The sequence below is a fragment of the Nerophis ophidion genome, linkage group LG16 (genome assembly GCF_033978795.1).
Source record: "Nerophis ophidion isolate RoL-2023_Sa linkage group LG16, RoL_Noph_v1.0, whole genome shotgun sequence".
In the NCBI taxonomy this organism is placed as follows: Eukaryota; Metazoa; Chordata; class Actinopteri; order Syngnathiformes; family Syngnathidae; genus Nerophis; species Nerophis ophidion.
The window spans coordinates 28,101,348-28,120,437 of record NC_084626.1 but is presented as its reverse complement, the minus strand read 5'-3'; the positions used below and the strand labels follow the sequence as shown (position 1 = coordinate 28,120,437).

At 41.4% G+C, this 19,090-nt stretch overlaps 1 protein-coding gene across 17 annotated transcripts in view; it reads right to left on the bottom strand.

The window, feature by feature from the left end:
• The window catches only part of itpr1b (inositol 1,4,5-trisphosphate receptor, type 1b), a 299,908-nt gene that overhangs the window by 48,319 nt on the left and 232,499 nt on the right, over positions 1-19,090 (bottom strand). For all 17 annotated transcript variants that reach the window (XM_061874781.1, XM_061874784.1, XM_061874785.1 and 14 more), the window contains 4 exons: positions 12,381-12,503; positions 5,750-5,925; positions 998-1,162; positions 693-882 (listed from right to left, as the gene is read on the bottom strand). In XM_061874781.1, the coding sequence (XP_061730765.1) occupies positions 693-882; positions 998-1,162; positions 5,750-5,925; positions 12,381-12,503 (654 nt within the window). The remainder of the gene's footprint in view (positions 1-692; positions 883-997; positions 1,163-5,749; positions 5,926-12,380; positions 12,504-19,090) is intronic.

Sequence of the window (19,090 nt, the reverse complement as noted above, 5' to 3'; positions counted from 1 at the left end):
TGAGTTTTCCTTGCCCTTTTGTGGGTTCTTCCGAGGATGTTGTAGTCGTAATGATTTGTGCAGTCCTTTGAGACATTTGTGATTTGGGGCTATATAAATAAACATTGATTGATTGATTGATTGACTAATAAAACAAAGCAGGTTTTTTTTCTTTCAAACTGTCATTGCTCAAAACATAATACTGAATCAAAATCAATGTTATTATGAATTATTGACCTATCCCAGTTTTCGATTACTTCACATCAAATATTCCGCTAAGAAAAATATTTTTGGTGTAAGATTTAGCAAATTTGTTGAATAAATAATCAAAAGATTTATATTTTGTTGTTTTCTTACTGTACCGAAAATGAACCGAACCGTGACATCTGAACCGAGGTACGTACCGAACCGAAATTTTTGTGTACCGTTACACCCCTATATACACATAACTCTGTTCTGGTTGCTCAATAAATACAACATGGTCCATTCAACAATAAGTCATCAGCAATGATAAAAGAGTACTACACCGTGTGCACTTTCTTGTGCCAACATGCATTGTGTTTCATCTTACTGTAATGAATATTGTATTTGTAGCTAGTACTGAATACATTTTCACAATCATGCTGACAAAAAAATGTCCCATGTTTGTATGTTCAGGGAAAGAAGTGTATGTTATCATCTGTTGGTAATGACACACCACTGCTGGTACATACCCAGGGTTTTGTTGGGAATCCTATCAACAGCCAAAATGAAGTCGTCTTTGAAGAAGATGTAGCCCACAATAGAGAAGAGGTAGACAAGTATAAGAGCTAGCACGGCAGTTAGGACAATGGAGCGGCCATTGCGAGTGACACTCTTTATGACGTTCAGCAGGGTCTCTTCTCTGTAAACCAGATCAAAGAGCTGGGAAAAGGGGAAAATATCAAAAGTTATTGGTTCATTGAAGGCCAGTCAGTCCCTCTTGTCATATGAATTCTATTAATTGGTTGAATGCATTTGCACGTGTGTGTTCACCCACGAGTAGGCTATAGAAGAAGACATGCACGAAGACCCCCAGGGAGCAGATAATCAGGTACAGCAGGTGGTACAGGAACTCCACGTCCATGATCATGGCGAGGTAGCCTCGTGTGAATGTTCCACGGTTGCCGACAAAGCTCGTCAGGAAGATGACTTTATTGCATAACTGACAGCAGAAAAAAACATGTTGAGACAGAACACAAAAACATCAAGAAAAAGGTGGAACCCTAACTGTCATTGTTTAAAGCACAAACACTTAATGGTGTTGACGCTCACAAAGATTGTAGAATATTATTCAGGTCCTTATGCATCTCTACCAGCTAAAATTTAAATAGCTTACATTCCAAGTAAGCTATTTAACGAGTGTGTATATCGAAAAGCTTGGTTGCATGTCTTACAGATGAAGAAACCCAAGTGTGTGCTAAAGTGCCCGCTTAAGAGTCAAAAGTGTGCTAAACTATCCTCTTCGGATCCAAAATGCATGCTTATAAGGGAACTGCATTTTTTGGGAAATTTTGCCAATCGTTCACAATCACTATGAAAGACATGACGGAAGGATTTTTTTTTTAATGCATTCTAACTTGTAAATAAACGTAAATAAAAATCCGCAAACAGCAAAGCCAATGGGAGGTCCTCTGTTCTTCTCATGAAATCCAATAAGTAACCATACAAAAACCGCTAACAATAATCCAATTACATTTCGTGATTTGAATATCGACCAAGTGTTAGTGATATTGTTATTATAAGCGCTAACGCAGACGAACTAATTATAGCAACGCTGTGATCACAAGCCCGTGTACTATGGCGTAGTGCAGGGGCGCTCACACTTTTTCTGCAGGTGAGCTACTTTTCAATTGACCAAGTCGAGGAGATCTACCTCATTCCTATTTATAATTTATATTTATCTATTTATGAAAGAGACATTTTTGTTAACAAGTTCATGGTGTTTAATGATAATACAAGCATGTTTAACACACATAGATTCCTTTCTTTCATGAAGACAAGAATATAAGTTGGTGTATTACCTGATTCTGATGACTTGCATTGATTGGAATTAGACAGTGGTGCTGATAACGTCCGCATTTTCAAATGGAGGAAAAAAGTCCTCCTTTCTGTCCAATACCACATGAAAGTGGTTGGATTTGGCATCTCATTTGTCCAACTTGCATACTGGTTTTTAAACACTTTGTTATGAGAGTAGCATATGTGTGTGGCCCTTTAATGTCTGGCAGCAGGTGAGTGACGTCAGTGACTGTGCGGGTGGGCAAGCAAGTGAGAAAGCGGTCGCTGAGGGCGGGGGAGAAATACATTGGCATCAAACTCCGTAGCTTGCTAGCTTGTGCACGCTAGCTTTCTGAGACTCTTATTTTGTTAGCACAGGCAGGATGAAACAGGTCTTTTATGGTGAAGACAGGAACTGTGCAGTCGGTCTTTAGAGTTTTGACAGTAGGTACGGAGTCTCTAGAAATAAAATGTGTTTCTCTGCGTCCGCCCTGTTAGTGATTTTTTTCTTAAATATGAGCTCGCACCAGCCAGCGTCATCTCACAAGATCCTCGGGTGCCGAGAATGTCAAACAACTGACGAAAGTGAAGTCTTGGTATGATTGATGATTGCTCATTTTTATGTATATTTTTTAATGCCTGGCTTGAGATCGACTGACACACCCTCCGAGATCGACCAGTCGATCGCGATCGACGTAATGCCCACCCCTGGCGTAGCGGGTAGAGCGGCCGTGCCAGAAACCTGAGGGTTGCAGGTTCGCTGCCGTTGTGTCCTTGGGCAGGACACTTCACCCTTGCCCCCGGTGCCGCTCACACTGGTGAATGAATGATGAATGAATGATTGGTGGTGGTCGGAGGGGCCGTAGGCGCAAACTGGCAGCCACGCTTCAGTCAGTCTATCCCAGGGCAGCTGTGGCTACAGATGTAGCTTACCACCACCAGTTGTGAATGAATGATGGGTTCCCACTTCTCTGTGAGCGCTTTGAGTATCTAACAATAGAAAAGCGCGATATAAATCTAATCCATTATTATTATTATTATTATTATTATTATTTTGACATAATCGACTGGTAGGGTATTTCCTCGCTTTTTTGTTGTCGATCATACATCGAGCATCTCACCTGGACAGAAGAAGTCTAAGAACCTATTCCGACAAGTTGCTACACTTTGAGATCCATGTAGGACTTGTAAATGGCAAGAACAACACGAAAAAATGCTTGCTTCCCTGCTGCCACCCTGGTTCCTAGCAAGGATTATGAGTCGTTTTTCATCTAACTGGGAATATATGAATATCCAAGCAGTCAATCAATCAATCAATCAATGTTTATTTATATAGCCCCAAATCACAAATGTCTCAAAGGACTGCACAAATCATTACGACTACAACATCCTCGGAAGAACCCACAAAAGGGCAAGGAAAACTCACACCCAGTGGGCAGGGAGAATTCACATTCAGTGGGACGCCAGCGACAATGCTGACTATGAGAAACCTTGGAGAGGACCTCAGATGTGGGCAACCCCCCCCCTCTAGGGGACCGAAAGCAATGGATGTCGAGCGGGTCTAACATGATACTGTGAAAGTTCAATCCATAGTGGCTCCAAGACAGCAGTGAGAGTCCCGTCCACAGGAAACCATCTCAAGCGGATCAGCAGCGTAGAGATGTCCCCAACCGATACAGGCGAGCGGTCCATCCTGGGTCCCGACGAGCGGTCCATCCTGGCACTCTAATGACAGCAGACCTTACACAGTAAGTGATGTTTTATTATGTTTGTTGGCTCTCATTAAGTCTGCAGTGAGCAGAAATCAGTGATGAAGAAAAATAAAAAAAAAACATTGTGATGCGTTTTTTTTAAATTGATGCACCGTTTATGCTTAAAATTATCAAAATACGTAAATATTAAAATGATTACAAATGTGCCCGTTACTACATTACATATACACTTACATCATGTATATAACACCCCAATGGAGGTGTTTGGGTGTTTTTTAAGGGCTTGCTGGCACGATACGGCGGTTCTAAGGTTCAACTGTAAGCGGACTTTTGATCGCATTTATCTAATTTTTAAGATGCAAAACAAATGAAAAATAACATCCATCGTCATGTCTTTCATAGTGATTGTGAACAATAGGCAACATTTAGTGCAGTTCCCCTTTATGTAGACTCCCGGGACCCAAAATGCATTATCAAGTGCCATTTGGCAAGCCAACACATGCTAAATACCCTTTTAAGAGGACGGCGTGGCGAAGTTGGTAGAGTGGCTGTGCCAGCAATCGGAGGGTTACTGGTTCAATCCCCAAATTCTACCATCCTAGTCACGTCCGTTGTGTCCTTGGGCAAGACACTTCACCATTGCTCCTGATGGGTCCTGGTGAGCGCCTTGCATGGTATCTCCCGCCATCAGTGTGTGAATGGGCAAATGTGGAAATACTATCAAAGCGCTTTGGGCTCCTTAGAAAGAGGTAGAAAAGCGGTATACAAGTACAACCCATTTACCACTTTAAATGCCGAAAAAAGTACTAAATCGCTCTTAAAGAAACCACATGCTAAATTGTCCTCTTGGGAACCAAAATGTTTGTTAAATTGCTCTCTTGGGAGCCAAAATACATGCTCAAGTTCCCTAATAGGAACCAAAACAAGAGTTAAAGGGTACTTTAAGGAGCCAAAAGTGTGTGCTAAACAGCACTTTAGGGCCCAACATGCATACTTCAGTGTACTCCTGGGAGTCAAAATGCATGCTAAAGTGCCATCTTGGGAGCCAAAACATGTGCTAAAGTGCCCTCTTAGGAGCAAAACTTGCTGAGGTATCACTCTTGGGAGGCAAATAAATACGTGTGCTAAAGTGCCATCTTGGTTGGAAAAACACACTAAGCTACTAATCTTGGATTGACTACCGGTATATTGATTCCAATGAAGGCATGTAAGCGTTCCCATAGTCATTTAATGGCGTTGACAAGTTAAACCCTATATTCTTTGACAATTAGCTCATATTTTCAACTAAAATACACCAATTTGCTAAATAAATGAATAAATAAATACAAATATCGATCCGTTGTGGTGAAGAAGGAGCTGAGCCGGAAGGCAAAGCTCTCAATTTACCGGTCGATCTACGTTCCCATCCTCACCTATGGTCATGAGCTTTGGATCATGACCGAAAGGATAAGATCACGGGTACAAGCGGCCGAAATGAGTTTCCTCCGCCGTGTTGCGGGGCTCTCCCTTAGAGATAGGGTGAGAAGCTCTGCCATCCGGGAGGAACTCAAAGTAAAGTCGCTGCTCCTCCACATCGAGAGGAGCCAGATGAGGTGGTTCGGGCATCTGGTCAGGATGCCACCTGAACGCCTCCCTAGGGAGGTGTTTAGGGCACGTCCAGCTGGTAGGAGGCCACGGGGAAGACCCAGGAACACGTTGGGAAGACTATGTCTCCCGGCTGGCCTGGGAACGCTAGACGAAGTGGCTGGAGAGAGGGAAGTCTGGGCTTCCCTGCTTAGGCTGCTGCCCCCGCGACCCGACCTCGGATAAGCGGAAGATGATGGATGGATGGATGGATGGATACAAATATTACAAAACAAAAAGTATTCACCTCTACCCTTTAAAAAAGTTTGTGCATGCCACTGGTCAAGCATTTTTATTTTATTTTATTTTAGTTGTAGAGGTCGATGTGAAGTTTAATTCCAGTCAACCCCCTGCTGAGTAAAACAATCTGGATGTGACTTTGGTGCAAATATATATTAATATTGTTTTGTACTTACATTAAACCCCCCCAGTAGGAGTAATGTGGGCTCCAGGCCCACAGAAAAGATGAGCCGCAGAATAGTTGAGGCAATGAGTGCCCGGATACCGTGAGGCTGGGGCAAAATTATGACAATAGCCAAGGAAACCAGCATGGCCATCCACAGCAAGGCAGAAAGATGAGGTTCCAGGGTACCTGGAGATCAAGAAGAACTGTCAATCACCCTAAGAGTTAATATGATGGCCAAATTTGAAATTAGCCATTGTAGCCGCTTCTGTTTTTTCATGGATGTACCAACTTAGTGCAATATGATAAAGATGGTATAAAATCATTGATATGACGTGGAACTACCTGTGGCATATCACACACATTGTCTACCTGTTGTGCCGTGGTAGCTCCATATTTAGTGCTTTGTGTTGCACGGCTGAGTGACAACCTCCCAACGTCATCCTCGCGTCAGTAAACCACATTCTAACTGCGGCAAAACATTCATTAAAATTCTCTCCCCTGAGCCTCCTTCTCATGTCCGTGTTCCGATTCAATGACACTGGTTACATAAGCCGGCCGGCTAAAAATACGTTTGGCTCAAGCTGAGACAAGCTTCATCGGGGATGGGACCTGGGAGCTGCATTGTAGCATGCTGACCCGCTGCGTGGACTTGGCAGCAAAGCCAGACAGTGAAAGTTGGACGTCACACAATGTTTTTGACCATTCATTTATTTTTCCTGCTTACTCTGCAACCAAGAAAACCAAGGCAGTATAACTGACACTGTTGGGCAGGGTGTTTTTGGCGGGATTGTTTTTAATTCTGTAGAGCACTTTGTGTTGCATTTTGAATGTGTGAAAATCACTTTGATTGATTGATTGACTGATTAAACTTTAAGTACATGATGTGTTGCAAGGACATTGACTGAGCAGATCATGTCCGTTTGAATTGGATGGTAGTTTCAGTTATCGACTACTTTTAACTGCACCATAATGCAGCATTTTAACATTAAATCATTCTAGTCAGATACCATACTGTCTGGGTTTACAGAGGGTGTCCCTCTAAGAATGGACATATCATTAAAAAAATAAATATAAATCAATAATCAATACATTAATGAATTAAATAATTGATCATTTAAAAATAATAAATGTATAACACTTAAGAAATTAAATATATTGCAATTATTACATTTTATCAAAATACCACACTAGTCATACTAAACATTTTAACATACAAAATTATATACACACACACACACATACATATATATATATACATACACACATTTACATATATATATATATACATACACATACATATATATACACATACCCACACATATATATACATACACACACATATATATATACAAATACACACATACATATATACATACACATATACACACACATATATATACATACACACACACATATGTATATACACACATACAGTATATATATATATAAATACATACACACACACACACACACACACACACGTATATATATATATATATATATATATATATATATATATATATATATGAGGTGGCGACTTGTCCAGGGTGTACCCCGCCTTCTGCCCGATTGTAGCTGAGATAGGCGCCAGCGCCCCCCGCGACCCCAAAAGGGAATAAGCGGTAGAAAATGGATATATATATATATATATATATGTACATCCATCAATCCATCCATTTTCTACCGCTTATTCCATACAGTGGGGCAAAAAAGTATTTAGTCAGTCACCGATTGTACATCTCAGTTGTGGTTTTCATTTCCAAATTTGTCAGTGTTGAAATGCAATGTAAAATCACTAATGGTATTATTCAGTGACATGTACAGTGGGGCAAAAAAGTATTTAGTCTACCACCGATTGTGCAAGTTCTCCCACTTAAAATGATGACAGAGGTCTGTAATTTTCATCATAGGTACACTTCAACTGTGAGAGACAGAACGTGAAAAAATATCCAGGAATTCACATTGCAGGAATTTTAAAGATTTTATTTGTAAATGATGGTGGAAAATAAGTATTTGGTCAATCATTCAAAGCTCTCACTGATGGAAGGAGGTTTTGGCTCAAACTCTCACGATACATGGCCCCATTCATTCTTTCCTTAACACGGATCAATCGTCCTGTCCCCTTAGCAGAAAAACAGCCCCAAAGCATGATGTTTCCACCCCCAACTCGTCGTGTCTGGAGGAAGAAGAATACTGAGTTGCATCCCAAGAACACCATACCTGCTGTGAAGCATGGGGGTGGAAACATCATGTTTTGGGGCTGTTTTTCTGCTAAGGGGACAGGACGATTGATCCGTGTTAAGGAAAGAATGAATGGGGCCATGTATCGTGAGATTTTGAGCCAAAACCTCCTTCCATCAGTGAGAGCTTTGAATGGTTGACCAAATACTAATTTTCCACCATAATTTACAAATAATGTGAATTCCTGGATTTTTTTTTCACATTCTGTCTCTCACAGTTGAAGTGTACTTATGATGAAAATTACAGACCTCTGTCATCATTTTAAGTGGGAGAACTTTCACAATCGGTGGCTGACTAAATACTTTTTTGCCCCACTGTATATAAATATACGTGTGTATATATACATATATATATGTATATGCACACACACACATGTATGTATATACTGTATATATATATATATATATATATATGTATATATATATATACATATATATATATATATATACACATATATATATATATATATATATATATATATACACACATATATATATACACATATATATATATACAGTATTTTAATTTAAATTCATTTCAATAGCGAACGTTGATTTGAGATACAAGTATTTTGGGTTATGAGCTCCGTTACAGAACCAAATAAACTTTATGATAAGAATTTTACACTAAAAGCTAACTTAGTTACTGTTGCTTTTATTAGATGGTATCCAGCAGATGACTGGCAAATTAACCACAATGGGAATTCAAATGTCTGCAAAGAACTACACGTTTTTACTTGCCTCTATATCTTAAATGTATTGTAAAATCCTGGACTCAAATGTCAAGCTTTCTTTCCACCAACAACGACTCCCTTTGAAAAGCTAGCCCAACAATTTCAATTCTGCTCCTTCTATAGCGATGTAAGGAAGTTTCAACAAAGGGGATCTCACCATTTGACCCGGGACCAGAACAATCGAAAGTTCATGAGCATCACAATGCGTTCCTTCTCTCTGCTCCTCAACTGTGGAACAATGGGGGCTTCATTGTCAGCGGTTATCACCACAGCCACCAAGGATTAATGGGCAAACTGAATAAAGGAGCGCAAAATAACCCCCAAAATTCCCCCCTGGCCATACAGTTGAGTTCACTTATCGGTTGTTGTTGAGAGACAATTCCGTGTACACCGTGCAGGTGATACCAGGCAACTGTAAATGAACACTACCAATATGATTGCCCCTCTGGACCCACAAAGGCTGATCACAGTAGCAGTGCAGTAAATACAGACTTTGCCAATAGACCATCATCAAACTCATAACTTGACCAGCAGAAACACAACAACCGCCTTGTAGTTCATTTGTATACAATTATGTATACTTAAAGTTAGAAAATGTCTCCAATAAACAAACTATATTTGGATGCTAGTTTGGATGCTGATCCGAGCACGGTTCAATTTCAGTTCACTGGTAAAAGTTAAACAACGGAGATAACAAGGGGTGTGGGAAAAAATCGATTTGAATACGAATTGAATCTGTTGTGCGACTCAGAATTCAGAAATGTTTTTTTTTTTTAATCAATCCAACAAAACAATTCACAGCAATACCATAACAATGCAATCCAATTCCAAAACCAAACCTGACCCAGCAACACTCAGAACTGCAATAAACAGAGCAATTGAGAGGAGACACAAACACCACACAGAACAAACCAAAAGTAGTGAAACAAAAATGAATATTATCAACAACAGCATCAATATTAGTTATAATTTCAGCATAGCAGTGATTAAAAATCCCTCATTGACATTATCATTAGACTTTTATAAAAAATAATAAAAAAGAACAATAGTGTCACAGTGGCTTACACTTGCATCGCATCTCATAAGCTTGACAACACACTGTGTCCAATGTTTTCACAAAGATAACATAAGTCATATTTTTGGTTCGTTTAATAGTTAAAACAAATTTACATTTTTGCAATCAGTTGATAAAACATTGTCTTTTACAATTATACAAGCTTTTTAAAAAAAATCTACTACTCTGCTAGCATGTCAGCAGACTGGGGTAGATCCAGCTGAAATCCTATGTATTGAATGAATACAGAATCGTTTTGAATCGGAAAAATATCGTTTTTGAATCGAGAATCGAATCGAATTAAAAAAAAAATCAATGTATTATCAAATCGTGACAACAAGAATCGATATTGAATCGAATCGTGGGAAACCCAAAGATTCACAGCCCTAGAGATAACCCAACACTTTGATACTTTGTAAACAAATGGATGGATTGGAACCGAAGAGCAGGTGAATATTTTGAAGTAGCAAAATAATACAAACAATCACAAATCTAGATGTGCCAAATTCAGAAATTGAAAGAGTGATTATGACGGGCTTGCGGTTAACATACATGCCTAATGGTGGAGCAGCTGATAACAGAAGCAGAGGACTAGACGATGCTGCTTCAACAGAACAACAAGTGGCCAATTTTCTGCGATCTGTTATTTCTTAAAGCTTCGAGGCTGGCGGCGATTATAACCAGTGATGGGTAAGCTACTAGGAAAATAAGGTAAGCTAAACTACAAGTTACTGTCTTTTAAATGTAGCGAATATACAGGGGAAGCTCTCCCCGGAAAAATGCAGCAAGCTACACGGCAAAAGTAGCTTGCTATATCAAAGCTGCATTTAACAGCATTTATATCTATGAGCCCACATGTGTAATATTTATGTTAATGTAACTGTAATAAGGGTCCATTATTATTTACTATCTGTCATATAGCTGGGGACACCCTACAACTACCTCTAGGGTTCCCCGCACCCCACTGTATGTATTTATTTAGTTTGCCTTTTCATTGGCCCACCCCTATAATGTTATTAATTCTCTCGGCCTACAGTAAAAAAAAACTGCATCTATCTATATCTTGACAAAAACAAATCAATGACTTGTCTGGCTACAGTTGGTATTGGTTATGTGCAGTAACTCACCTTAATGTGTGTTCCTAAATTAGTGTTGGACATCTTAGATGAAGAGAGCAGTTATGATTTTGGTTTACAGAGTAAACAACTAAAAACTAAGAGGTTTTGGGCATTGTATTCTCTAAATGTGTACATTTGTCTAAATATGGCCAAGGACACACATTGTGGTGGGTTTCCTGGACGTCCTCTTCATTACTAACGTAAAAATCTCATCTGCGGGAGAGAATCCCTCTGCCATTTTAGTATTATTTTGTTTTTTTGAGTCGTCTTGAAGTGCCCTCTGTCTCCAACTCCCTTTGTTGATTATGATTTTGCTTACTAATTTCGATGGCCCGCCTTATCTTGACTCTGACTTGTCAGTCGGTAATGTTTCACCCTAACCTTAGCCAACTGTGACTCATCATACAAACACCAACCAATCATTATGCATTTCTCCGTATGTATGGATGTTCTCATTCACCCAGGTCATTATATTTTCTCCATATTTTTTTTGGCCTGGATCCCCAGTCCATTTTCTCTCTTTGTAACTTGTAGCTTTGCTGTAAGCTACCTCGCTACATTGGTCTAAAAGTAGCTAAGCTACCATCAAACTACAGGAAAACGCAGCCAAGCTACGTAGCTTAGCTACATGCAGCTTGTTACTACTCATCACTGCTTCGGACGAGTTTATTTCCGCAATTGTCGTAGCTTGCGCCAGTCATTGCTTTGTCCGCCTGTCTTAGAGATCACTTTGCTTGATCAGAAACACTTTCAATGCGTCCAAACGCTCAGTTTTGCTGTGTAGCTTCAGTTTGCTAGACAAGCTGAATTGATTAACGTGGATCCCGACTTAAACAAGTTGAAAAACGTATTCAAGTGTTACCATTTAGTGGTCAATTGTACGGAATATGTACTGTACTGTGCAATCTACTAATAAAAGTTTCAATCAATCAATGAATCCAAGCTACACAGCTGGCGGTTAGCTAAGTTAGCCTCCAGCTTGCGACCCCTTCAGTTAGAGGATTTTATCAGCGAAGAAGGCTTTGTTCCGCAGAAAGTCTATGAGATCGGAAATTATATCACAGCTGACTTTTGTTGCAATTAAGGAGAAAGCACTCCTTTCAAGGGTGTGATTAATCTGATAAAAACAAACACTTGATAGTACTAAAATATACATTACACATACACATTATAGTGTCTTCAAAGTGTGCAGTTTTTTTTATACTAAAATAGGCACTTTTGTCGAGACTAAAACCAATAATTTATGTTTACAATGATTCTTATGGGGAACTCTGCTTCACGATGCACACTTTTCGTTTTGTGAACCATGAATAAAGGCAGGAATAGCCTAGGCCTTGTAGATGATAGTGGCTGATCTGTCAAGTTTAGAAAAGTAGGTATTACTCTCATAATTCTAAGCAAAGACAATAATACAATATGGCTGTAAAACAGTCAACAAAATGTCCCGAAATGAGTAAAATCTAGTGTTGACGAGTACTAGTATTAGTAGACTAACCTCCACGGACACCTTCCAGTGGGTAGAAGAAGGCCACCAACAGGTTCATGAGAACAGCCAGGTTAAAAGAGATGCTGCTCCAGAAAGACATGTTCCTGGAGCACCAGTACAGGATGGGCTGGGCTGAAAGAACAAATCAATGAAACTGATAAAGATGGCCATACAAATAATGCACATGTTATAATGCAGGGGTCGACAACCTTTACCACTCAAAGAGCCATTTTGACCCGTTTCACAAAATAAAAAAAGACAATGGGAGCCACAAAACTCTTTTGAAATTTAAAATGAAATAACACAGCATAAGGAGTTTTTTTTGTTGCTTTGTGCTATGTGTAAACCAGGGGTCTCAGACACCCGGCCAGCGACTTTTACAATAAATTCCGCTTGACAGCATTACACTTGTCAACCCTCCTAAATTTTCCGGGAGGTTCCCGAATTCTCAAAGCAACCATTCTCGCGAATATCTGCTCAGAAAACAATAATTAGGGCGTGAAATGAAGACACTGCCTTTGACGCCTTCTACAACATGTACAAACAGCCTGCCAGCCCAGTAACATGTTGTATGTGGCTTCCACAGATGGACGTACACGACTGCAAGGCATAGTTGTTCAACAGCCAGACAGGCCACACTGAAGGTTGTGATATAAACAACTTTAACTAATATGCGCCACACTGTGAACCCACACCAAACGAGAATGACAAACACATTTCGGGAGAACGTCCTCACAGTAACACAACATAAACGCAACGCAACAAATACCCAGAATCCTTTGCATCCATGACTCTTCCTGACTATATTATACACCCCGCAATCTCATACGTGTGACGATAGAAGCAGCAAAATGCATGCGCCCGGCCGGCATGGTGTAAAGGCGGGTGCGATGACATGTTATAGAGCAGTGGTTCTCAACTGGGGGTACTTGAAGGTATGCCAAGGGGTACGTGAGATTTTTAAAAAAATATTCTAATAATAACAACAATTCAAAAATCCTTTATAATTATATTTATTGAATAATACTTCAACAAAATATGAATGTACGTTCATAAACTGTGAAAAGAAATGCAACAATGCAATATTCAGTGTTGACAGCTAGATTTTTTTGTGGACATGTTCCATAAATATTGATCTTAAAGATTTCTTTTTTTGTAAAGAAATGTTTAGAACTAAGTTCATGAATCCAGATGGATCTCTATTACAATCCCCAAAGAGGGCACTTTAAGTTGATGATTACTTCTATGTGTAGAATTAAATCAGTTGTTTATTTTTCAAGTTTCTAGTTATTTTTATATATTTTTTTCCAAATAGTTCAAGAAAGACCACTACAAATGAGCAATATTTTGCACTGTTACACAATTTAATAAATCAGAAACTGATGACATAGTGCTGTATTTTACTTCTTTATCTCTTTTTTTCACCAAAAATGCTTTGCTCTGATTAGGGGGTACTTGAATTAAAAAAATGTCCATAGGGGGTACATCACTGAAAAAAGGTTGAGAACCACTGTTGTAGAGGACGTTAAAAGTAAAGCCATCACGGCACGCCCTCAATATCGTAGTCCGAGTGAAAATCGGAGAATGTTAGCACCGAGTGATATCCGGGCGAGGCACCAAAATCCGGAAACCCCCCGAAATAATCGGGGGGGTCGGCGATTATGCAGCTGAGCCACATCAGAGTGGGCAAAGAGCCACATGCGGCTCCGGAGCCGCGGGTTGCCGACCCCTGTTATAATGCATGCAATAGTTTTACTGGGTTTACAAAGGAGAACATTTTAGGCCAGGGGTATCAAACTCAAATACAGAGTGGGCCAGAATTTTAAACGGAACAAAGCCGCGGGACAAGGTTGAACAAATTAATATTTTAACAGGGACCCAAACAAGTTTTGCATCGAATATTGAACAAGCAAGGCTTATATAAAAATGTACATACAAATTGTGGGGTGGGGGTCGGCATTTGGTGGTAGCGGGGGTGTATATTGTAGCGTCCTGCAAGGGGTTCTGGGTATTTCTTCTGTTGTGTTTATGTTCTGATACGGTGCGGATGTTCTCCCAAAATGTGTTTGTCATTCCTGTTTGGTGTGGGTTCACAGTTTGGCGCATATTTGCAACAATGTTAAAGTTGTTTATACGGCCACCCTCAGTGTGACCTGTATGGCTGTTGACCAAGTATGCTTGCATTCACTTGTGTGTGTTAAAGCCGCATGTATTAAGTGACTGCTGGCACGTTGTTTGTATGGCGGAAAAGCGGACGTGACGGCAGGCTGTAGAGCAGTGGTCCCCAACCACCGGGCCCGCCGCAGAATAATCTTTTATTAATTTTTATTTAAAAAAACAAAACAAAAAAAAAAAAAAATTTTTTTTTTATTAAATCAACATAAAAAACACAATATACACTTACAATTAGTGCACTGACCACAAAAACCTCCCTTTTTCTTGACAAAAACGTTCCTTTTTCATGACAAAGAAAAAAAATAAATTAAAAAAAAGGACCCCCCCCCCACCCGGGCCGCGGGACAAATTATTAAGCGTTGACCGGTCCGCGGATATAAAAAGTTTGGGGACCACTGCTGTAGAGGACGCTAAAGGCAGTGCCTTCAAGACACACCCCCAATATTGTTGTCCGGGTGAACTTTAACTCCTCCCACTGGATCTGTCCTAGCTACCGATCAACCTGACTAGGATTTGTGAATTGTGAATTATATTTATATAGCGCTTTTCTCAAGTGACTCAAAGTGCTTTACATAGTGAAACCCAATATCTAAGTTACATTTATACAAGTGTGGGTGGCACTGGGAGCAGGTGGGTAAAGTGTCTTGCCCAAGGACACAACGGCAGTAACTAGGATGGCACAAGCGGGAATCGAACCTGCAACTCTCAAGTTGCTGGCACGGCCACTCTACCAACCGAGCTATGCCGCCCCTAAACCAGTCGTCTTTGTTTGGGAGATACCTGTTTTGACCACTCAGCCATCCTTGGTCTTCTTAAAGGGAGGTTTCGGGCCCCAATTAAATTTTTTATTGAGAACCTGTCTCAGTAAACTATGATATAAAAGCAAACCCAGTCCCTTTTGATTGGGAGCGAGCTGTATAACCATTTTCGGGAGCGGCACTGAACTTCGGGAGTCTCTCGGGAAAATCGTGAGGGTTGGCAAGTATGAGTATCAGCGGTGAATGCGGTGTTACAGAATAATACCAGCGGGCCAGCTCTAATCTTAATTTGATATTACCTCAAGGGCCATAAGAAATTACACGGCCCCCGGGCCAGAGTTTGACACCCATGTTTTAGGCAATACACATTTTTTTTTTGCAAAATGCAGTGATAATGCATTTAATATGTGCTGTTGGGCAATATCTTAAACACGTTTGGCTTCACAGGCATATCAAATTCAATCAAGTGACACTTTTTTGCAAATCCATCCATTTTCTACCGCTTATTCCCTTTCGGGGGTTGCGGGGGGCGCTGGCGCCTATCTCAGCTACAATCGGGCGGAAGGCAGGGTACACCCTGGACAAGTCGCCACCTCATCGCAGGGCCAACACAGATAGACAGACAACATTCACACTCACATTCACACACTAAGGACCATTTAGTGTTGCCAATCAACCTATCCCCAGGTGCATGTCTTTGGAGGTGGGAGGAAGCCGGAGTACCCGGAGGGAACCCACGCATTCACGGGGAGAACATGCAAACTCCACACAGAAAGATGCCGAGCCTGGATTTGAACCCAGGACTGCAGGAACTTCCTATTGTGAGGCAGACGCACTAACCCCTCTGCCACCGTATTTGTGTATTCTGTGGAGCACATTCTCAAACAGAAATGTACTAATGTAAGGGGAATTTGCTTCGAATGGTACAAATTGGCGACATTTCAGACAAATGGAAATAAACAAAACTAATTGCAATACATATTTTGTGTAAGGGATGTGATATTCTGGGGTTTTGAAATCAACAAACAAGCAGTATTTGACTTCTACACCCACGCAAAGCCAACTGCCGTCTCAGCCAGGAGATCAGTGTAATGCCAAACATTTCAGGCTGTCGATTACAATGGAGGAACCGCGGGTGGGGACTTTCAGACTTTCAGCAATAGACGTCATTCATGACAAGGAGTGAGCGCCAGAGGAACCTATTGCCCTCCAGCTATGCTTATTCATTTGGATAGCGTATAAGTGGTTTTCTTCTCATGATAACAGAATGAATCAGCTTTCCCAACGGACCATGACAGATAAAAAAAAATGGTCTAAACTAAAACACTTGGTCTAGGTAACAACAGGAGTGTAAACGGCGAAACAAACATGACTATCCTTTTACAAAACATACACAATGAGAATGTGGCAGTGAAATTTCCATGCAATAATCAACAATAAGATCATTGTTGATTTCATGCGCATCAAACACACGTGTGACTGACAACATCCTTGTTTAGAAAAACAACAACATTGAACTATTAATAAATCAGTGTGCATCTGTAATTAAAATCTGACATGTGGCTTATTTGAATTTTCCTGAAGGAACTCTCCTAAAGGAATCAATAAAGTACTATCTATCTATCTAAGTGTTGTTTGATTTCTCCACTTTTTTTGTTTTTATTTACATTTTGTATTAGGATCATTGTATGTGTTGGTCATTGAGTTTCATGAATGAGAATTGAAAAACACAAAACAATTGGTTTATTGGAATTTCATTTCCAAATGCAAATAAAATTAAAACAACAAAACGTTATTTTCGGTGTCAAAAAGTAATAATTAGATCACTGAAATAGGCTGAAAGTGTTGTTGTTCTTACAAACAGCGGTATTGTCTTTTAAAAAACAACTTATAGTTCCAGTGTTTTGGTTTAAAAAAAAAAAAGCAGTTTTTTGTATGTTTTTTGCAAACCGGTGATTTTAAATGTTATATGAAATATAAAATTAAATTCAAACTGTTTTTGGATCCAGCTATTGCTTTTTGACACATAAAAAGAAGAACGCTTAGCTTTTCACTTTTCCGTTGAGTGTTTTAAAATAAAATTACAAATAAAGCAATTGTTTTTTGAAAATTTTGACGAAAAATTCAATTACCCAAAACATGTACTCTCTGAGCTGCTACCTTACCGTGGTAGAGGAGTTTGCGTGTCCCAATGATCCTAGGAGCTATGTTGTCTGGGGGTTTTCATGCCCCCTGGTAGGGTCTCCCAAGACAAACAGGTCCTAGGTGAGTGATCAGACAAAGAGCAGCTCAAAGACTTCTATGGAATTACAACGAAATGAACCCAGATTTCCCTCGCCCGGACGTGGGTCACCGGGGCCCCGCTCTGGAGCCAGGCCCGGAGTTGGGGCACGATGGCGAGCGCCTGGTGGTCGGGCCTGTTCCCATGGGGCCCGGCCGGGCACAGCCCGAAGAGGCAACGTGGGTCATCCCTCCAATGGGCTCACCACTCATAGGAGGGGCCATAGAGGTCGGGTGCATTGTGAGCTGGGCGGCAGCCGAAGGCAGGGCACTTGGCGGTCCGATCCTCGGCTACAGAAGCTAGCTCTTGGGACGTGGAACGTCACCTCACTGGGGGGGAAGGAGCCTGAGCTAGTGCGCGAGGTAGAGAAGTTCCGGCTGGATATAGTCGGACTCACCTCGACGCACAGCAAGGGCTCTGGAACCAGTTCTCTCGAGAGGGACTGGACCCTCTTCCACTCTGGCGTTGCCGGCAGTGAGAGGCGACGGGCTGGGGTGGCAATTCTGGTTTCCCCCCGGCTCAAAGCCTGTACGTTTGAGTTCAACCCAGTGGACGAGAGGGTAGCTTCCCTTCGCCTTCGGGTGGGTGGACGGGTCCTGACTGTTGTTTGTGCTTACGCACCAAACAGCAGTTCAGAATACCCACCCTTTTTGGGTACACTCGAGGGAGTACTGGAAAGTGCTCCTCCGGGTGATTCCCTTGTCCTACTGGGAGACTTCAACGCTCATGTTGGCAACGACAGTGAAACCTGGAGAGGCGTGATTGGGAAGAATGGTCGCCCGGATCTAAACCCGAGTGGTGTTTTGTTATTGGACTTTTGTGCTCGTCACAGTTTGTCGATAACAAACACCATGTTCAAACATAAGGGTGTCCATATGTGCACTTGGCACCAGGACACCCTAGGCCGCAGTTCCATGATCGACTTTGTAGTTGTGTCATCGGATTTGCGGCCTCATGTTTTGGACACTCGGGTGAAGAGAGGGGCGGAGCTTTCTACCGATCACCACCTGGTGGTGAGTTGGCTGCGATGGTGGGGGAGGATGCCGGACAGACCTGGCAGGCCCAAGCGCATTGTGAGGGTCTGCTGGGAACGTCTGGCAGAGTCTCCTGTCAGAGAGAGTTTCAATTCACACCTCCGGGAGAACTTTGAACATGTCACGAGGGAGGTGCGGGACATTGAGTCCGAGTGGACCATGTTCCGAACCTCTATTGTCGAGGCAGCTGATTGGAGCTGTGGCCGCAAGGTTGTTGGTGCCTGTCGTGGCGGTAATCCCAGAACCCGTTGGTGGACACCAGCAGTGAGGGATGCCGTCAAGCTGAAGAAGGAGTCCTATCGGGTTCTTTTGGCTCATAGGACTCCGGAGGCAGTGGACAGGTACCGACGGGCCAAGCGGTGTGCAGCTTTAGCGGTCGCGGAGGCAAAAACTCGGACATGGGAAGAGTTCGGGGAAGCCATGGAAAACGACTTCCGGACGGCTTCGAAGCGATTCTGGACCACCATACGG